This window comes from Macaca thibetana, chromosome 1, assembly GCF_024542745.1.
Source record: "Macaca thibetana thibetana isolate TM-01 chromosome 1, ASM2454274v1, whole genome shotgun sequence".
Taxonomy (NCBI): Eukaryota; Metazoa; Chordata; class Mammalia; order Primates; family Cercopithecidae; genus Macaca; species Macaca thibetana.
Window position 1 is genome coordinate 29,690,128 of NC_065578.1, and position 21,572 is coordinate 29,711,699.

A 21,572-nucleotide genomic window follows, 5' to 3' on the forward strand; every position below is an offset into this window, starting at 1 on the left:
AACAATCCCCTTAGCGGACTATGCCATCTTCTCTCCCTTGTAAATCCATTAATGAACTGTAATTGCAAAGACAAACCCCTTATTGAAACCTGGTAACCAATGCACTACAGGGCCAAGAGACTCCCATTACAGCCCAAGGCCTGAGGAAAGAAAGAAAAGAACAATCCTAATTAGTTTAGTCCTGTTTATTTATACAAAATTCAAAAAAACAAAATTACAGTTACAAAGTAACTTGCCATCTGTCAGTAGACCACGGCTGCCCGAGGGAGATGCTGGTTTTCGTTTACAACCTTCTGTTAATCAAACCTAGAGCAGAGAGGGGTATGGGAAGTCCATGGAGAGGACGGATTTCAAAAGGACCTGGAGTAGCCGTGGGGAGAACTGCGATGAGTTACGGGCAAGAGTTTGGGATTGAAAGACCCCAAGAAGCTGGTCCCTGCCTTCCTCAGAGCTTGGTGACAAGGTCCTGCCACTACTCCACACGCCAGGCAGGGAAGAACGAGGTCCTATTCCCAGGCAGGGCTTCCACCCCATCTGTCTCCACTCATCAGGGACACCTGTTGCTTCTGCCCACCAGCTCCCAGGCCATGGTGTCTGCTAATGAGCCCCTCTTCTTCCTTGGGGACACACTGCTGAGCCTTCTCAGTCCATATCAACATGGCTGCCTTTCCCCCACCCCACCTGTGTGGGGAGAGGGAGTGGATAATCTCAGAAGAAAGGAAGAATGGGCAGAGTCACTCCTACCCCAGGGACAGGCAGAGAGAAAGGGCTTGGTGAACCGTGTAGGAGGTGGAGTCAGGTCACAGGGGCGAGGGTGGCTGTGTCCCGTTAAATCGCTCTTGTGTAGTTGTGCTGTTGTACTGATGTGGCTCTTGGGTACTGTTCGTGTTGTTATTCTGCCTCTATGAACTGCCTCTGAGGAAGATCTTTCGGTGTGGTCTGAGCTTCTCGTAAAAGCCTTTTAGACATGTTCTCAAGTGTGAATCTAGTAGTAACACTAAAAATGCTCCATTAAACAAGAATAGGTTCAGAAAATCACCAAAGCTGCCCCTCTGAGAGGACAGAGATGGAGATTCCAGAGGGGTAGGTCCAATAGGGGCCTGGGGGAAATGGCCAAGATCTTAGGGTGTGACCTGCAGACCCCTCGTAGGGGCTGGAGGAAGGGAACATAGGGCCAGGAGTCTTTCTCTTACGCAGTCTCTGAGGTGGAGCTGCTGCCATCTGTGTTGGGGATTTTAGGTTGGGGGTGATGCCGCCTGTGCACAGGAAACAAACAACTCCAACAGGGCGTGTTGGGGGCAGGAGTGGAGAAGCACCTAGGGCAGCCCAGGCCCAGGCTGGAGCCCTTCCCATCATCTCATGCACACACTCATTCCGTGGGCTCCCAGGTATCAAGAGGAGGCACAAACCCCTGGTACAACCTAAACCCACTCTCTTTTCCTCTAGCTGGGGTGGGGGTGACATGAGCACCCTGCTCAACTGTAAGTCCCTTAGGGCAGGAACTACGTCTGTCTCATATGCCACCATCCCCGCCCAGCTGCCCTGTAAGTACATGATACCTGAACGAATGAGTGAACGAACGAATGAATGAACAAATGAGTCCTATCTGGTGTCATTTCTCTTTTTCTCTGACGCCTTTTTCTTTTGATGTTCTTCAGTCCTAGATTCAAGTCCTGTCTCTCCAATCGACCCACTGCTAAGCAAGTCATTTTATCATTTAGACTCTCAGCTTTCCCATTTGTAATGGGGATAATTTGAGTCTTTTCTGGGTAGGGTTACTGGAAGTGAAATGAGGTCAAGTAAATGAATATGTAACTGAAAAGGCAGGACAAACACCAGCTGGTTTTGGTGTGGTCACTGTCATCACTGTCACCACCACTGTTACCATCCTTCCAACCATCGCCTCCCACCACATCTTCATCCATCCTTTGCCCTGGTCCCCAAATAACCACACTGCCTCCAGCCCCATTCAGTGCTTAAGTTAAATCACATTTAATTGTTTCTCACTGGAGAACAGAGAAATCAGTAAATAAATTCACAGCACTCAGAGTCAAGAAAGGGTTAACTAAAAAAAATGGGAATATATTAAGCTTTTGATTATAAAAATGCAAACGCAGTCTCTCTCGCACTCACCCCTGCATTATCACCCTCACACTCGCATTCTGGCTTCCACACTCACGCCCACCCTCAGGCACACGTGCACACGCACACACACACACATGCACACATAAACACACAAGCTCCCAAATGCCGTTACACACTCCCAATAGGCATACCCAGACACGCCCCCTCCCACTCCCAGGCTGGCTTCCCTCACTAAAATGGCAAAGCTACAGGGGACACGTGCAGGATGCTTGGAGAGGCCACAGTGGCGACAGGCAGCCTTAGACGACTGTGTTCTCCAGGATGGCCAGTCGCTTACTCACAGCTTCCAGTGGACTCAGAGTTAAGGAGAGGAGCAGGTTGGCCAGAGCAGGGCAGGGGTAGGTGTGGCCCTGCACTCAGGCCCCTGCAACACCCCACTACAGCATGCGTTCTCCCCTCTGTCAGAACTTATGCATCCACTGTCCTCAGAATGGTGCTTTCCAAAAAACACAGCCAGTTACTGTGAGCCCTGAGTGCCCAGCCCTGCTCAGTTGCAGGTTTAGCCCTGCTGGGTCCCCCACCTAGTCCTGGCTGAGCCAGGGGAACTGTCTGGGGCCCAGCCCCACCTCTGAGTGGGTACTGGGGTCAGGCATGTCACCATGAGCCTGAGAAATGGGGTGTCCACGAGCTGCATGTTCTTCAGAGCATGTCCAGGACTCTGGTGTGTGTCCAGTCCCTAGATCCTGCTTTCTCCTTCAATTTCTCTATTTACCCTTTAGGAGTCTCCACTTTTGACAGGGTCTGCACTATCTTCAGCCTATTCTGCCAGAATGCAGCCCATCAGCAGAAAGCAGGCCAAGAGAAGGCTTCCCAATCGACTACACTTGAACCATGCCCCTGCCTCCCCCAACACCGCCCTGCACCCCGCCCCAGCCCCATCCACCTCTGGGAAGGGATATGTTTCCTGGTCAGGGCCTGCAGCAGCCCCTCCACTTTGGCCTGGAATGTCACCAGGGACTCACAGGCACACGGATCTTCCTCTGCAGGGGACAGGGAGGAGGAAAAGAGAAAGAAAATCACTGTTGAGTGATTGCCCAGGGGGAGGGGGGACAGTCACTGCCCAGGGCCAGGACTCAGGAGTCTTGGGGGAGTGAGGGCCTCAGGGGACCTGAGAAGGCAGAAAGACATAGATAGTCCTTGAGACAGCACCCTTAGGAGTGATGGAGGGGTGACCCCTGAATGTCTTCCTGGTCCCTTGGAGCCCTGAGAGTGAACTACGAGAGCATCCCTGTACGTGCTGCATGAAGAACACTATTAGGGACCTCTATGTCACCTCAGTGAGTTCACCCCAGCCCTTTGGGTTTGAAGTCATTTATCCCATCTTACAAGTGAAGAATTCAAGAAGTGAAACAACTTGCCCATGGCCAACAGTGTCAGAGCAAAGACACAGGCCCAGGCATGGCTGGCTCTGAAGCCCACATGCCTTACCACTAAGAACCAGCTGGTGAGGTCACCAGGGAGGACCAGAGAGGCAGTAATGTTCAAATCCTGGGTCTCCCAGCTATTAACAGTTGTTCCGCCCCTTTGGCCTTGTTTATCCCATCTATAAAATGGGGGTAATGACATTCTTACCAGATAGGATCTGATGATTTAATATCCGGAGAGCACTGAGAACAGTGCCAGCCACGTAATAAGCATTCAACACGTTTGCTGGTAGTAAGAGCTGTACTCGCCAGCCCACTTTCTGGTTCTGCCAATTCCTAGTGCCACCTCGGCCCCTGCTTCTCCCCACCCACACTGAGTTCCAGGATGGCTCCACTCCCACAGTGCCCCACCTGCACATTCCATCAATGCCAGCCCTGGCCTCACTCACCCACACAGATCTTCTTCTGCAACTTCTTGCCTATCTGGTTGATGGTCTTGAAGTCAGCCGTGTAGAAGTAGTGCTCTGCCACAGGCTCCGAGGCTATTTCCCTCAGCTCATCCTCCACAGCATTGCCCACACCCACAGCAAACATCTTAAAGCCTGCCAGGAGGAACAAGAGAAGTAAGGCTGGACATGGGGACGGGCAACCATATGGCTGAGCCTCCTGGGGAAGGCTTAGGCAGCCAACACCAGACACCTCCTGCTGGCAGCTGCTGGAATTGCAAGCACAATGCCTGGAACAAGGACAATGAGGAAATCAACATTTCCTGAGGTTCTACTCTGTGTCAGACCCTATAGTGACTTCCCGTACTGGAAGCTTTGTTCAGCAAGCTTCATTTAACCCTAATAATAATCCATCTGGTGGTTATTTTTTCCTCATTTAATAGGTTGCAAAACTGAGACTAGGGCTTGTTCCAAAGTAGGGTTGCCTTCCAACAGTAGATGTGTTCTTGGGAATATCCGGCTGGAAAAGTTCCAAGCCTCACTTACAAAAGGACCATCTTACTTTTCTAGGGCCTCAATTTTGTCATTGGTATAAGAGAGAACTGGACTAACCAATCCTCCTCATTCAAACTCACCTGGGTTTAAGGCACTAAACAGAAGACAACAAGATAAACTACAGTTGGGCTGTACCCGTGTGTACCCCTGGACATCAGTGGTGTCCAAGGTCCAGGCAGGCAACACCTACCGAGGTCTTTGGCCTTCTTGGCAGCATCATTAATGTAGTCCTGGCTCCGGCCATCAGTGAAGACAATGCCCACCTTCTGGGCCCCAGGCCTAGCCCCACTGGACACAGTGAAGGAATTGTCAATGAGGTACTTGAGAGCAGCCCCAGTCATTGTGCCCTTCTCCATGTAGGACATATTCCGCACAGCCGCCTTGATGTCCTTCTTGGTGTGGAAGCGACCCAGGGGGAACTCCTGGCGCACAGAACTTGAGTACTGCACCAGCCCCACCTGGGCCAGCTTGTCTGACACATCCAGCGTATCCACGATCTGATTGATGAACTTCTTTACCAGCTCAAAGTTCTCTGGCCTCACACTCTTGGATCCATCGATGAGGAAGACCAGGTCAGTGGCCAAGCTGCCACCACCACCACTGCAGACTGGGGAGAGCAGGAAGGCAAGGGGATGAAGCTGAAGGACATAGTCATCAGTCCCGTACCCTGGCTGGGTACCCATCACACACCAAGCTCTGTGCTGAGGATCATTCCATTGTGCCCTCAGAACTGCCTCTATAAAGCCAAGGTGACGGGTCCCACTGTACAGTATTGGAAACTGAAACTCCAACAGCTGTGAGATCACACAGCTCAGAAGTGGTAGCACCAGGATTTGATTTTGAGACTATGTGAGTACTTCCACCACACTAAACCCACCACCTATTGTGTTGAAAACAGGGACAGAAGTCAGGCGAGAACTTCTGCAGATACCAAATTCTAAAAGGCGTCTGTCTGCTTTGAAGATTGGTTCAGAGGTAAGGTGCAGGGAGGCTCGAATGGGTTTCCTGGGGAGTTGCTGAGGCCCCATCACCGCCCCTCCACACCCTCTCCAGGGCGAACCTGTGTCCACCCCACTCACCATTGCAGGTCTTGCCGTCGCTGTTCAGAGTGAAGCCCTCACGGCAGGCACAGGTGTAGGAACCCGGGGAGCTGATGCACACCTGCTCACAGTCATGGTCCCCTGTGGCGCACAGGTCTGACACCACTGCGGGGACAAGAGAGCTCAGATCTCACAATCACAATGCCTTGGGCACTACAGACAGGTTGTCCCTCCCTGACTGTGGATACCAGGCCCCATCCAGACTCAGGGAAACTAAGGCCTCCAACGTACTGTGGCCCAGGTCCCTGACTCTCAGCCCAGGTCTGGAATCACTGCACCAGTGCCTAGATACCTGAAGAAGGTTATAATGCTGATGATAAGAATGAAAAGTTCCACTAAAAAGGTAAAGGCCAAGGGTTAGGGCCTTTAGTCTGTTTAGTTCACTGCTGTATCAAGACACCCAAGTGCCTAGAACAGCATACAATGAACACAGCACATATCTGTTAAATACCATAAAATGAGAGTTACACCTTGCATTATCTCACTGGATCCTCGGAATAACGAGCATGCTCGTCCTAGACCCATTTTGCAAATGGGTAAAGCCCCTGCCCTAACCCTGATCCAGTCCTACTGGACACCCCGCCCCTGCAGGTCACATCCCAAAGACCGCCACACACACCTCCCCTCCGAGAAGGGCTCTGAACCTTCTCCTGCCAGTGCCCAGGCCCCCTCAGACTCTCCCGCATCACAGAAAACTCTGGCACCCAAAACTCACGACACAGAAACATGTGTAGGTTTTCTGGGAGCTCTCCTTCCTGGGCTCCGGGCCCTCCTTGGTCCCTGCCAGGATTCCACCACATAAAAGGGCTTTTCTTTTTTGGAAACGGAGTCTCGCTCTGTCACCCAGGCTGGAGTGCAGTGGCCCGATCTCGGCTCATTGCAAGCTCCACCTCCCGGATTCACGCCATTCTCCTGCCTCAGCCTCCCGAGCAGCTGGGACTACAGGCGTCCGCCACCAAGCCCGGCTAATTTTTTGTATTTTTAGTAGAGACGGGGTTTCCCCATGTTGGCCAGAATGGTCTCGATCTCCTGACCTCGTGATCCGCCCGCCTTGGCCTCTCAAAGTGCTGAGATTACAGGCGTGAGCCACCGCGCCCGGCCATAAAAGGGCTCTTAACATCGCCTCTCCCCAACTGCCTTCACCTGGATCTGGAGACCCTCCTCCGTTATCAGGCTCCGCCCCAGCTACGGCCCCACCCCTGGTGCTGGCACCACCTCAGTCTAATCCAGGTTCCACCCCCAATCCACTTAGGCCCTGTCCCTAGCCCTGACCCCGCCCTGATGTTCCCGTGTAACTCAGTCCCCGCCCTTTTATAGGCTACCGCCCCAGCCAGGCCCCGCCCTCTGATGTGGCCCCGCCCCCGACTCCGAGTTTTCTGTCTGCCCCTCCTCCCCGGCCCCGCCCCTAGCCTTGGCCCGCCTCAACGCGGACTCTCTGTCTCAGCGCCTGCCATGGTCTCTTCTCGCTTAGCCCTGGCCCCGCCCCTGGCTCCGACTCTCTCCGTCTCCGCCTCCGCCTCCGCCCCGGCCCCGCCCCGGCACTGACTCTCTCCGTCTCCGCCCCTGCCCTGGCTCTGCCCCCAGCCCTGGCCGCGCCCCGCCGCGCTCTCCGTCTCCGCCCCTGCCCTGGCCCCACCCTTGCCCCGCCCCGGCGCTGAGTCTCTCCGCCTCCGCCTCCGCCTCCGCCCCGGCTCTTCCCCGGCCCCGCCCAGGCATTGATACTCTCCGTCTCTCTCTCTCAGTCGCCGCCTCTGCCCCCCTGCCCCCGCCCCTTCCCCGCCCCGGCGCTGACTCCGTCTCCGCCTCGCCCTCGGTCCCGCCTCCAGCCCTGGCCCAGCGCCGCAGCTCTCCCCTTCTCCGCCCCGCCCTGGCTCTGCCCCCGCCTGCCAGCGCACCGCAGAAGGCCTCCTGGAACTTCCTGGAGAGCTTCTCGATGACGCTGTAGCTCTCCACGTAGTCGACGTGCTCGTCCTGCGGCTCGCTGGCGATCTGCCGCAGCGTGGCCTTGTCCACGCGGCCCACTCCGATGGCGAACAGCTCGACGCCGCTGGCCCGGGCCCGCGCAGACACGTCCTGCACGCTGTCCTGGGGCCTCCCGTCTGTCACCACGATGACCACCTGCGACACGCGGGGCGGTGTGACAGCGGGCTCCGGGAAGCCCACGGGACTGTTAGGAGAGGAGGCTGAGGCCCGGAGAGGCGGGGGGACTGCCGGGGTCGCACAGCCAGGCGGCACCCGGGGGAAGAGGACCTAGCTGGCCAAAGAGGAGACCCCGTTTCCTCTGACTGAAAGATGTGGCGGAGGGGCTTCCCATCTGCGTCGCCTCCCTCGGGCAGGCAGCTCTGAGATGCCCGGAGGGATGCGATGCCCCATCGCCAAACTGGGGCCTCTAAGGTCAGGGCCATGCCTTCCCCTCAGACTGAGGCGGCTGAGGGCAGGATCCTCAGACTGATGGCTGTGGGAGCCGTGCCACGCCCCTCGTGCCCCCGTGAGGCCGGGCCGGGGGTCCCGTGGCTTCACATGGTGCTGTTCTGGGCTTTGGCCACCAGATGGCAGCCGAGGCTAAGGGATGGGGCCACCGCTTCCCGTCCCGCTGTCCTTGTGCCTCTAAGCCCCGGGACCCTGGACCAGGGAACGGAGGGAGGGCCACTCAACCCAAGGAAGATGCCTCCCTTTTCTTCCTCCACTCCCCGGTGTGATACATGCCCCTTCCAGAGAGGGAAAGAATCTGCCCGCTCCTCTCCCACTAGGCTCCTCTGGTCTGTACCCTGGAAAGAGAGGCGGCGGATTCTGAGACTCATCTTCGAGACCCCCTGCCTGCACCCGCCCTGAGGCTAGGGCGCTCCCAGCTCTGCCCAGTCTGGGTTAGGCGTCCAGCCCCCGTTTGCTGCTTCTCTGCTTCTGACTTGGGTCTGCATCTGATTCCTGGGTCCCATCCTTAGCCCCAGGCCCTGACCCCCTGTCCTGATGACAGGCAGTTTAGATAGGCCGTGGTTAGAAAGGCAGCTCCACAGCCTACAGGTCACCTTCCTGAGCCTCGGTTTCTTCATCTGTAGAAAGGGGTTGTGGTGAGGTTGAGTGAGATGACTCGTGGTTAGAAGCCAGAAAAAGCAACTCTTATTTTTACCGTCATTACCCTGGGCTCCCTGGGGAGTGATCTTGCACAATCTCTTCCTCTCCGGGGGCCTGGGCTCCTGGCTTTGAAAATCTAGCTGTGACTATTAGCTGCCATCCAGAGACCCACTGCCTCTTCGAGTCCCTACTCTCCCTGCTACCCGACTTTCAGATTGTCCACCTTGTTGGGTCCTCCCACAGACGAACTCCAGGCTGAACACCTGGAGTCTGGCACCAGCTCCCCCAATGCCTCTGTGTCACCTGCCGGAGGACCTCACCACCCCAGGTCACCACCCCCATCTCCTTCACCCTCTCCACCACCTCAACCATCAGCTTCATCTGCAGCACCCCATGCTGAAACTTGTAGTTGGCCTCAAGACCGACAGGCTGCCTGATATGTCATTTCTTTGAGGGGTGGTCATGGCTGGGATGATATGCTGTTGTCTCTGTGAACACTTTTCCCACTTATTGGCTAAGCAAGTTGCTTAAGCTCCCTATGCCTCAGTTTCACCATCTGTAAAATGGGGATACCACCTCTGAACAGGATCGTGCTCATTTATTCACTGCGTGCTACAGAGTGGGGTAGGAAGGGGGGATAAGAAAGAGAACCTCCCCTGGGCTGGGGCCCTGGGCAGGGAAGTGGTGACTGGTGCTAACGAGGGCTGCGGTGGGGAAGTGCTGGAGCCTATGGGTGTGCCGCAGCAACAGAGGACACCTGGCTTAACCTCAGGTTCTGTGCTGAGCCCTGAACATGACAGTGAGGATACAAAGCCTGGGAAACGCTCAGCTCTCTGCCTGGAACCCTCGCTGACAGCGCAGGTGGCCGCACAACCTTTCCATTTCCGAGCCCCTGCCCTCAGAGGATTATGAAATTAAAAATTAGCAAATGCCATGACGAGGCTTATGTGGTGCCAGGCACCGTTCTGAGTGTCTTATGCTTATGAACTCAGTCCTTGTAGCAGCACGTGGGGAAGGTGCTATCATTACTCCCATTTCACAGGTGAGGAAACCAAGGACCAGTGAGATGACATCACTTGCTTAGGGTGGCGCAGTTTGTATGGTGAAGCAGGGCGTGAAGCCAGACAGGCTGGTGGCGGAGTCCACACCTTCACTCCTCCCGTAAGCATCTGGTCTGTCTGCAATGTCTTCAAGGGGCTCAGACTGGTCGGGGAGCCAAGGTCAACTAAACTGAAATGATTGTGAGCTCCTAGGATGGAAAGGTTGGGTAAAGGTGGCTTCATATCCCACCTCTGTCACTTGCAGCTGGTGACCTCTGTCTAATGACCACCCCACTCTGACCCTGTTTCCCCAGCTATGAAATGGCCACCTCATGGGGCATCGTGGGAATTCAAGTGTCTGCAGGCAAAGCTCGTAACTCTGAGCGGGAGCCTCCAAACAACAGCATCCTAGCAGGGAGGTGTGCACGTACCTTGCTGATGTCAGGGGACCTGGAACGGCCACCCTCTGCATCGCTGAGGGCTTTGGTGATGGCAAACTGGATGGCCAGGCCAGTCATGGTGCCTGTGGACAGCGGCTGGATGCGGCGCACAGCCTGCAGCAGGGCGGCCTTGGAAACGTGAGCCCGCAGAGAGAACTCCTGCTTCACGGTGCTGGCATAGTTGACCATGCCCACCCGGGTGGCATTGGGCCCCACGTCCAGCGACTCAATGACCTGGGACAGGAATACCTTCACCTTCTCAAATTCGACAGGCCGCACACTGCGGGAGCTGTCGACAACAAACACCAGGTCCGTGGGCCGCGTCCGGCAGAGATGGCCTGGGAGTGGGGCAGGAGGGGTAAGCAGAGAGCAGGGACACAGGTCAGGGACTGGGCCTGAAGACACAGAATGCGGCTTCTTAGATCCAGTGCGAGGCCTCAGGCCCGGTAGGCTGCAGACTTCAGCTGGGCTGGCTGAACCCTTTTGTCAACGTGCAGACACCAGCAAGCAACTTGTCACAGGCCCCTGGCTCAGCCCATGGGGAACACAGAGGGCCAAGCCTGGCCTTGGGCCATTCACTTCACTTCTCTGAGCCTCAGTTTCCTCATCTGAGCAGTGAGCTGGCAATCCTGCCTTACAGAATGTTCTGGGGAGCCAGGAGAGGGCTGGGCATGCAGTGAGTATTCCGGGGGTGGCAAAGGATCCCTTGGCCTTGAAAACATACTTAGGTTTCAGCCCAGACTTGCTGCCAGAAACAAGGGCAGCTATTTCTTCTAGCTGGGCAGGAGGGCACCAAGGATGGGCCCTCCGGGCATGGGCGCAGCCTTGAGAGCCAACGCAGTGCCCGTCAACATGGCCTTTTTCATCTGAGCATCAAAGCAAATCACCAAAGTGGAACCAGTTTCCCTCAGCCTGGCAGCGCCTGCTGGCGGGTTGCGGAAGACAGGGGAACGGAGCGGGAATTCCAGGTGGCCACCTCAGCAGCCTGATCAGGTGCACCCCCAAGGCACACCCCCAAGGAGCAGTGTCCTCCAGAGACCCAAGAAGGCAGCGCTATGTGCTGGGAAATATGCAGGGTCAGAGTGAGTTCAGGCCTGGGTTCAAATCCTGGCTCAGCCACTCTGTCGGGCCCTGGGCAGATCATTGCACCTTTCTGAGCCTCAGTAATCTCACATGTCCAGTGGCGAGAATGAGGCTACTGCATGACACTGTCACTGGCCTGGGCCTGCAGTCAGGAAGGGCTCACTACAAAGGCCCTTCCCTCCTCATCCCATGTGGAGTCTGAACTGAGCAGAGCCAATCCCAAAGAGGAAAGGAGAAACGTGCAGGGCCGTCCCAACCCCCAAGTCACAGTAACTCACAGTGCCCCAGACTGGAGCTCTGGACATCAGAGTTCCTCAGGAGACCTTAGACATCACCATGCAGCTGGCTCCCTGCTGTCTACAAGCTAAGGCTACAAATGGGTGAACTGAGACCCAGAGAGGGAAAGGGAGTTGGCCACATCGTACAGCAGTAGATCAGTAGCTAGAGGCTCTGGGGCTATCTCACTGTGTGGTCTCAGGCCCTCGCTGACCTCAGTTTCCCCATCTGTACAGGAAGAATGGGCATTCCAGGACTCAGTGCCCAAACCTGAAACTCTAGGGGGTGGTGTTGCCCCCAGGCAGCCCACGGCTGGAAGGACCGCAAAGGGGGAATGAGCTCTTGGCATCCCAGGTGTGCTCTCATCAAAGAGCTGTGGACTCAGCCCTAGGCTTGATGCAGCTCCAGATGTCAGCCAGCTCTGAGTAGCTTCTGCTCCCCAGAGACCTGGAAGACCAAGGTCCTTGCCGCATGCATGGTCCCTGAGGGCTGAGGAGCACCCCTGCCTGACCCTTATCAGCACCATGGTCCCTGTCTGCTCCTGCACCAGCCCACTGCCCACTGCTGCCACCCTGCTCCCTTTCCCAGCCTGGATCCCATTTGCTCCCTGCCATATCAGTACCCAACCCCCAGTGCTGACGGTCAGGGCCCACTCGCTCAGTATCCCCCACCTCACACAGGCCCCCTCACCTCTGGACTGGGGAACGAGGCCGGGGCTGCACGGGGCCTGGAGCAGCAGCAGGCTGCAGAGCACGAGGCTAGTGCCAGAGAGGACCCTCATAGTTCTGGCAGCACGGGCAGTAGCCGGCGCGGTTGTGGGGGCCAGTGGGGTCCAGGTCTTATCAACCTCGCTGCCCGCCCAGCCTCTGGGTCAGGTGGCCCCCAACTGACGACTGATGTGGGGGCAGCCCGCCCTGGCCCCTAGGCCCCCAGGGGCGGGGCTCGGGCTGAATGGAGGTGTGTGTGCCCTGAGAGGGCGGGAGCGCCTGGCCCGGGCTCCGGAGGCCCCTCTGACCACAAGGGCTCCTTTGCCTGCAGAAGCAACCAGAGCCGCAGCTGGAATTTGGGAAATCTCAGGTGGGTGGGGGGTGGCTCCTCCAGGGGCTGGAGCCCACACTGCCTTGAAGCTCCACCCCAAGCCCAGGCATACCTGAGTCCAACGGCCGAGCCCAGCCCTGCCCTGCACCTTCATCCCACACCCAAATCCTTCCCCCACCCACAACCCCAAGTTTCTCATTAAACGCACTTCCCCTTCCCTAGCCTCACTGCACTCTGCTCTCTGCACACACCCTGCTCTCCAGCTACTCCTGGATTCTCCTCGAAGGCCTCCAGGCCATCGCACATGCACGGCCATCTGCCCAGAATCCTTTCCTCTCGCTAACTCTCTGCCTTGCAGTATCTTTCAAGGTCATAATCAGGGCTAACATGTACCTTCACTCAGTATGGGCAGGGCAGTAGAGACCATGGTTAAGAGCACAGACTTGGGAGCCAGGTTACCTGGGTTTGCTATACCAGCAAACCACCTGTGTGACCATGGGCCAGTGACCTCACCTCTCGTGTCTCAGATTCCTCATCTGGAAACTAGGGATGGTAAGAGCGCCTGCCTCCTAGGGTTGACTCAAGGAGCAAAGGAGTTAGGTGTGGTTTCTCAGTTAATCCTCATGACAACTTTGTAAAGCAGCTACTGTTAAAGAACAGAGAGGTAAAGTAACTTGTCTGAAGTAACACAGCTAAGAAGTGTTATTGCCAGGATAGAGCCCCAGGCCCGGCTCTCGGCCATGCTGCTGTCTCAGTGCAGCATGATGGGGGTGCCTTCTCCATGCCCATCTCTTCCCGCTGTGGGTCCCTGCTTGTCCCACCTCACCTGTGAGCCAGTGGATTCAACTCTACATCAGGCCCAGCACAGAGAAGGCAAAGATAAAGCTTTCTAAACAAAGTGAAATCACCAGGAACGATCCCTTTCATTGCATTTGGGTCTAGTAGGTCATGAGATAGAGCGGAAAGAGCATGGGCTTGGCTACCTGAGAGATCCAGGTTCAAAGCCACTTCTGCTCCTATCTGGCTGTGTGACCTGGAGCTGGTGACTTAACCTCTCTGAGCCTCAGCTTGCCATGGTGCAGTGGGAATGGTCGTTCTTGATCTCCCTGCCCCATGTGAGGGGCAAGAGGGGGACAGAAGTGGAGATGGGGTTAAAAGATTGTCATTGCTCCCGGAGGCAGAATCCTAAGACTTGGGACCTATGCCCTTCACTCGGTGTAAATTATCCTTAATAAAAGGAAATGTACAGACAAAAAGTGATTGCCGGGTGCAGCAGACCCAACTCATGGCTACCACGCTCTCTGGCAATTATTATAATGATCCCGTCCACCCTTGACATGGCACAGTTACTCATTCTATCACTCTATCTCCTTTGCTCTCCCAACAAACCTGTGAGGTCAGCAGATCTGAGTGTGTTGGCCCATTTGTCAGATGGAGAAACTGAGGCCCAGAGAGGTTCACTGACTTACCCGAAGCCACCCAGCCAGTTTGGGGCAGAGCCAAGCCTAAAGCTCAGGCCTCACTCGCCTTTGCACCAGTGTTAGGGAAGGAGGATGTTAAGAGCATCGCCTTCTGACTTTCTCCTCTTACATTTTATGTGTGCCTGATTCACAGCCCGCCTGATTCACAGCCCTCCCCAATTCCAAAAACCAAGTGAAGCTGCTGATTCCTTTTTCTGCTACAACTTTGAAGTCGAATTCTCCTCCAGAGGTGCTGCAGGGTGGGGCGATGGTGGTGCCTCTCCCTTCCCAAAATGGTGTAATAAAGATGTTACCTGTCTCCCCCACAGGACATGAGCTCCCTCTGAGCAGGGGACTTGCCTGTCTCAGTCACCACTGAATCCCTGGGACCCAGCGTGATGCCTGGCACAGGATCTCTGGTGAGCAAATGAAGGAAAGAATGAAAAGAACTAACTACGAACCGGTTCCATTTCCCTATAAACCACCCAGGGTCACACAAGGGCCATCGACGGTGACCAGGGATGAGAAATGTACAGTGCTGTCCTCGTGCCATGCTGGAGGTGAACGAGGAGAACGTGAGCTGGGGTGTCCTCGCCAACTACGCACGCCCCCCCGCAACTCCCCTGACGGCCAGGGCTGTGTCTGGGGCTCAGGGCACAAGGCTCCATTAGCTGGGCAGCAGCTGGCCCATGAAACAGCCCTTTCAGCTCCACCTCTGAATGGCAGTTCTATGGGCTCGTCGGAGGAACACAGGCGCCTTCTCTGTGTCACTTCTGCGCTCATTAGCAGAGCTGTAGAAATACACTACAGGTAGGTTTTCAGGAAGAGAGATGGGTCCCCCACCGACCACCACCAAAAAAAAATAAGGGCAGCTTTGGCATTCTATAGCAGGGGCAAGGCCTGGGGGCGGTGGTGGAGAGGAGATCTGGAAGTTCAGCATATACATTAAGGAAAGAAAATCAATATTTGTGTTTTTTTAATGTGAAACATTTTTCCCTAGGACTCAAAATCGAGAACAGTGTGTCTGGTATGAGCCGGAAGAAAAAAAAAATGCACGGAGAGGCCTTCTGCGTAGTTGCTCACAAGGCAAACAGTGAAGGGCTCTGCTGTTCCCTCCTCCTGTTTTCACATCCCTCGGGCTTCCAGAAACTTAAAGCCGTTAGTGTTTAATGCAAGAGAGAGCATTTGTGATCCACGGAGAGGCCCCTGGGCAGTGTGGTTCAGTGGGAAACACCCAGGACTCCCTCTCCAGTGCTCCCAGGATCAACTCTTTCCCTAAAGAGCAAACTGGTTAACTTGCAATAACCTAGCTAACCAGATGCAACATCAGCCGGGGCAGGCTGCCGCCTTCACTCTTCGCTCACCATCATCAGTTTGGCAGCATCCACATAACGCCTTTACCAGAACTTATTTAATCTTTTTGTATAATTCACTCTAAACCAACTCACTTCTTAAAAATTTCTCTGCCTTCTAAGAAATAATAGCCATGAAATCACTGGTTTGATGTACGGTTTATTTATTTATTCCAATAAACATTCATTCAATATAAAATTTAAATAAATTCAAAACTAATTAAATTTAGCTTTTTCATCCACATATCACTGAAAATTTTGTTTTCTGCCGGTGGCATGCACGACAGACTTTGAGGAATGCTGTGAAGTGAAATGGCTTCAGAATCAAAGAGAGCTGGGCTTGAGTCCCCCTCAGCTGTGGCGATTTCCAGTAAATCCCTCCCTTTTCTTCCTGTTTCATGTCTGTAGCATTGGAATCTTAATGCTAATGCCACTGGAAGATTGTAAGGAAGCAATGCAGTGAATGCTACATCAATGCGTATTGGACTTTTTGTTTTAGTTTTTGGCTTTTTTTTGTTTTTTGTTTTTTGTTTTTAAGATGGGGTCTCACTCTGTCACCCAGGCTGGAGTACAGTGGCACAATCACAGCTCATTGCAGCCTCTACCTCCCCACTTCAGGTGATCTTCCCACCTCAGCCTCCTAAGTAGGGGACTATAGGTGTCCACTACCATGCCCAGCGAATTTTTTTTTTTTTTTTTTTTTTTTGGTAGAGACAGGGTTTCACCGTGTTGCCCAGGCTAGTCTCGAACTCTTGAGCTCAAGTGATCTGCCCACATCAGCCTCCCAAATTGCTGGGATTACAGGCGTGAGCTACCATGATGGGCCAATGCTTATTGTTCTTACAATGCCTTCTTGTATCAGTCAGGCTAGGACAGGCTATGTTGCAATAACAAACACGCCCCCCAAATCACAATGGCTTAACACAGGGTTTGCTTCTCTCTCCTGGCACCGTCCAGGGCCAGGCAGGTGCCCCCCACATAGGCCCTCTCCAAAGTTGCCTCCACCATTTCCAAGTCCTTGTCTCTGGCCATGTGGACAAGAGAGAGACAGCAAGGGTCTCTCTTAACTGCCTCAGACAAGGAGTACACATTACCTGACTCTACCTGGATGCCCAGGGCCAGGATATGGCATTTAGTTAGCAATGACAGTCTCTGTCACCATTGCCAGAGGGGTAAGGCTTTGTTAGCCCTGTATCACCTCTAGATGGAAATTCAGACTTAGCTGGCGTTTAAAGCTCTTCACTGTCAGCTTCCTTCCACCTTCCGGGCCATTGTCAGTCTTTCTCTTTCTCCCCTTCTCCTTCCCTCCCGCCATCTCCCTCTCTTCTCTAACACAGAATGAGTCACTCCTTCTGTTTTCAGAGCCTCCCAGAGAGACTCCAGTCCTCACACTAACTCCCTATCAGAGTTTGCACTCAATCCATGGTGACCCATTTTATTTGTGGGGAAATGTCAAACCCTGAAGCTCAGGCTGTGAAGGAAACTCAAAGGTTATCTCCACCTGGCCACCCATGCTACTCACCTGTTGTTAAAACTACAAGCTCCACCCCTGCTACGTGCCTTCTCGGGGCCAGAGGGTCAGCTGTCACCCCAGGAGCAGCTGTGAGAGCTTCCCAAGCGAATGGTTCCTGCAGTCAATCACAATGAAAGAAGAAATGAGCATCTGGAGGAGCGGGCTCAGGTTTAGCACTGGGAACTCTAGCTGGCCCAGTTAATGCCCCGACCCATGGCCCTTCAGCCCACTGTGGGTCCAGCTCACCTACAGCTGCAGCAGGTAGTTCCCAGGGACGTGGGCAGTGGGCCAGGCAGCCTGGGATTTAACATCCCCAGGGGTAACCCACAACCCGTGGGGATCAGAAGACCCCAGCATCCCCATCCCCCACTGGACAGTTCTGAGACACACTCCTCACCATTCCTCAGAAGGTCCCCAGCAGGAGTGAACCCCAGTTGCCCACAGAGGTGACCAGTTTATTCATGCACATTGTATTGGCTTTTATCCTGTCCCCACCTCACTTCCCCTCACTGTATTTCCTGGGATCACCTCCCAAATAAGCTACCTGCACCCAAGTCCTTTTCTCAGGATACCTGGTCACATCTCCAGGCCTTGGCCCAACTGTTTTCCAGCCTGGCATGTTTCCCCAGCAGGTAGAGCAGAGTAAGCAGCAGGCGAGTGTCCTGTTTGACCATCTAGATCACTGAGATGGCAGCAAAATTGTTTCTCAGGTGGATGTTGTTTATTTATTTAGAACTGCGGCTCCCTCGTGCCAGCAGCTCTCTGCTGTGCCCACTGACCATCGGAGAGCTCTTCGTGGCTGATTAGGGAGGCTTCCTCCCGGAGACCCAGGAGACAGACTAGAATGTGAGCACTGGTTCCCAGAGAGCCCATCCGGGAGGGCAATGGGCAAGGCCTGTGGCTGCAGAGACACACAGTGGCTGCTGCTTACACCCTCCGCGGAGGCCCTGCTGCCACCCAAAGACCCAAGGAGAACCCAAGGATGGGTCCTGCCCCTGACTTCCTTTAACCTGCAACTGCTTTTCTTGACACTTAAACAGTTTCATTGCATATTGGAGACACTGCCAGAGTATCGGATTGGGCATGAATCTCTGGTCTTCCCAAAAGTCAGGCAGAGACGTGGCGGGACCCACAGTCACAGGGCAGGTTCCTCATGTACAAGGTGGCCATGCTCATCCCGGCATCCAGGAGCCTGCAGTGCAGCTAGGCTGCTCCTCCTGCCCAGGCCCCATTCGGACCACAGCCCCCATGATCTGAGATGTCACATGTGGTTCATGACACCTCCCATGTGCTGTCTTGGTCTCAGGCCCCACGCCTGGTCAGCCAAACTGGAATCCAGGGTGAGGAGGCATGTGCTTTCATCCGCGGGCCTGTCTGGGGAGGCTACGGTGCAGCAGCGCGTCCTGCTGATGGGTTAACACCTCTGTGAACTTGAGTGACACCCACTCAACCTGACATCCCACCCACAAGTCCACAAGTAGTGCTCACATCTCAGCCTGCCTCCTTCCTCGCTCTCCTGAACTCCAGACCTAGAGACCCAGCTGCCTCCTGAGCACCTCCCAGTGAATGTCCCCCAAGGTAGTGCAAATCCAGCACCACCGAAACTCGATGCGTCCTTTGCCATCCCCCACTCTGTGTCCTCTGCTCAGAGCTGGGCATCACTATCCAGGGGCCTGCAACATCCAAAAGCTCCCTGCCGCCTCCGAGGCCTCCCTCTAATGCCAGGGCCCTCCCAAGAGGGCTCAGAGCCTGGAATAGGAATTAAGTGAGGGCCTTGTGAGGTGGAAGTTCCCAGAGGAAGGGTGAGGTTACCCAGAAAGGTCTAGAGAGACAAGCTCAGGTCCATTTGGGTGGACTGAAGTACAACCAGCTCTGCCCCTTGGCCGATGCATGACTGTGGGCAGAGGCAGCCCCTCCCTGAACCTCAGGAATGATCACTACCCAGCACCTGCCGTGTGAGGCCACTGGGAGCTTCATGGAGCCAGCACACTGAAGGGCCTGCTCAATTATGGGGACCCTTCCTGCTACCGTCACAGCCCCTGAGAAACCTGAGGTTGCCCCACTTAGCACCCCAGGTTTAATTTTACCAGCTCTTTTTTCCCTCCAAGAGACTCTAGGCTGCCCTCACCTGCCCAGGCCTGGGAGCAGCTCCCTCTATCCTGGGGCCGGCTCCTTTCCAGGCATGAAGCTCAAACAGGCGCCATCAGTGGGTCCAAACCATCGCAGCCCCGTCAAAGGACCCCTGTGTGAGCCTCAAACGGGGCATTGATAGGGCCTGGTGAGGGCTGCCCAGGCGATCGTGGGCTCGCTTGGCTTGGCTGGTCATGCGGACTTCCCCAAACCCAGCTATTTCCTGTCCCTCGGGTGGCCCCCTCCCAGCTGCCTGGCCACAGGGTACAATCCCACTACACAGCTCAGCCTGTTCCTCGGCTCCAGGCCAGAGGTGGGAGTCGGGGAAGGCGGGAAGGACAGGAGAGTCACGCTGGCAAGTTCAGGGCCTCCTGGTCCTTGTGATACAGGCAGCCATGGCCCTTCGGTCTCCTTGTGAAAGGATGCAAGACTGGGCCAATGTCTCTCCTCCTGTGACCTCTGCTCTCAATCCACACTTCCTGGGGCTTCTCAGCAGGCCCTCTTCCCATGGGTCTTTGCAAGAAGCAACAACTCACACAGACTGGGACTGCAGCCCCTCTAATAGCCTCCACTCGGAGTAGGAAAAAAAAGGTGCTTGGTCTCATCTCTGACCACTGTGTGGCCTCAGGGAAGTCACTTGATGTCTCTGGGTCTCTGCCCTCAAGTGTGAACAGGAGCTTGCTTTCCATTTCTGTGAGTTACACTGCACTGATTGCTTGGGGGTCTGATAAGGAGCAGATAACATCCATGAAGAAATCTGCCATTTCCCCAAAAAACTGACACCACCAGAAGGTTGACAATGCCTCTCAAACTCATTCCCATCCCTACCTCCCCATAGGACGACTTCCCCAGCCTTTGTAGGGGTCCCTGCACTTGGGCTCTTCCTTCCTAAAACCCAAATCTTGTAACTCCTTGGCCCAAAATCCTTCAACGACACTTGTCTCGGGTTAGTCCATGTTCCTCGGTGTGACATTCAAGGCTCTATGAGGGCTCTTTTGGTATTGGTGACAGATTCCAATTCAAACAGCCCTGGTCTCTTTATTAACTTTACTCTCAGGTGAGCCCTCAACACACCAGGGGAGAAAAGATAAGAGATGGAGAAAGAGAAAGAGACATTAATAAAGAGTTGGAGTCCTGGATCCTGCCATACCTGAAGCCGAAAATCCCTGGATTTTTTATTTGTATGAGAGCCAAGAAACATCGTGAACCACCTTCTGGTTTTTCATAATAAACTTGGTTCATAAGGCTTCTGTTACTTGCAACCATGTCCCTCCTGTAAATTCCCTTCTTGGCTGAACTTAGCCAGGGCGAGCTTGCACCCAAAGAGCCCCACTGTCTGCAAATGCTCTTTCTCACCCAGACCCCCACAGCTGGCCCACAGCTGGCTGGCCTCCTCTCCCTCCCCACCCAACTTGCAGCCACACTGAGCGTCTCGCCCCGGCTCCTCTCCCCAATGCCACAGAGTCCTTGCACATCCTGCTACCTAGACCTAGAGCACCCTTCCCACTCTGCTTACTGCTGCCTTCTTATCCTTCAGACTCCACTTGGTGACACCCTTCAAGAGGCTTTCTCTGGCCCTCAGGCCACATCTGAGGTCCCCCAGGCTTTCCCTATTGTGGCAGCCCTTTTGTGGATCTGTCCCTCCTACCCAGACTGGGGGGAACTGCAGGCGAGTCCTACCTGTTGAGGTCATCCCGAGTCCAGAGCAGGACCCGGCCCCAGGGGAGTGGAGTGCGCGCCCGATTAGGGAGACGTCAGAGTGCTTCATCTCGGGCTGTGGTTCATGATCAGTCAGCATCGGGTCAGGACCACCTCTCGCTCAGCATGGCTCATGGGAGGAGTTTCTGGATGGAACAACCAGGTGTGTGTGTATTTATGTGGGTGTGTGGAGGTGGGTGTGATTGTGTGGAGGAGTGTGGGGAGTGTGTGTGGGTATATGGGGGGTGTTTGTAGGTGTGTGGGTGTGTGTGTGTGGAGGGGCATGGGGGGTGTGAGTGTGTGGGTATGTGGGGGGTGTGTGGTTGTGTGGGTGTATTTGTGGATATGTGGGTGTATTTGTGGGTGTGTGGAGGTGGGTGTGAGTGTGTGGAGGGGTGTGGGGGATGTGAGTGTGTGGGTATGTGGGGGGTGTTTGTAGGTGTGGGGGTGGGTGTATGTGGAGGGTTGTGGAGGGGTGTGTGTGGGTATGTGGGGGGTGTGTGGGTGTATTTGTGGGTGTGTGGGGTGGGTGTGAGTGTGTGGAGGGGTGTGTGGGGTGTGAGTGTGGGGTGTGTGCGGGGTGTGGAGGTGTGTTTGTGGGTGTGGTGGTGGGGGTGGGGGTGTGTATGTGGATGTGTGAGGGGGGTGGGGGGTGGGAATGTGTGGGTGTGTGTGGATGTGATTGCTTGATGGGTGTGGCTGTGTGTTGGATGTGTGTGGGTGTGTGGGGGTGTTGGTGTGTATGGTGGTGTGTGTGGGTGTGGGGGGTGTTAATGTGTGTGGGTGTGTGTGGATGTGGGTTTGGCTGGGTGTGTGGGTGTATGGGAGGTTGGTGTGTATGTAAGTGTGGGTGTGGGGGT

At 55.0% G+C, this 21,572-nt stretch overlaps 2 protein-coding genes across 9 annotated transcripts in view; one reads left to right on the top strand and one right to left on the bottom strand.

The window, feature by feature from the left end:
* Positions 1-21,572, top strand: part of ZCCHC17 (zinc finger CCHC-type containing 17) — a 1,254,002-nt gene that overhangs the window by 591,493 nt on the left and 640,937 nt on the right. The window lies entirely within an intron of this gene.
* MATN1 (matrilin 1) lies at positions 1,983-12,332 on the bottom strand. Its single transcript, XM_050795414.1, has 8 exons — positions 12,212-12,332; positions 10,154-10,500; positions 7,506-7,728; positions 5,590-5,715; positions 4,701-5,117; positions 3,959-4,111; positions 3,045-3,125; positions 1,983-2,434 (listed from the first exon to the last, which is right to left on the bottom strand). Exons 1-8 carry the CDS (start codon positions 12,300-12,302, stop codon positions 2,385-2,387), a joined length of 1,488 nt encoding a protein of 495 aa, XP_050651371.1. The 5' UTR covers positions 12,303-12,332; the 3' UTR covers positions 1,983-2,384.

Bases quoted from the DNA above. Each gene is read 5' to 3' on its own strand.
- MATN1 (XM_050795414.1), bottom strand. From the start codon at position 12,302: ATGAGGGTCCTCTCTGGCACTAGCCTCGTGCTCTGCAGCCTGCTGCTG. The intron at 5,716-7,505 runs GTGCGCTGGCAG...TTGTCCCCGCAG, and splicing joins GTTCCAGGAGGCCTTCTGCG to TGGTGTCAGACCTGTGCGCC. The intron at 2,435-3,044 runs ATATCCCTTCCC...CTCTGAGTCCAC, and splicing joins GCAGGCCCTGACCAGGAAAC to TGGAAGCTGTGAGTAAGCGA.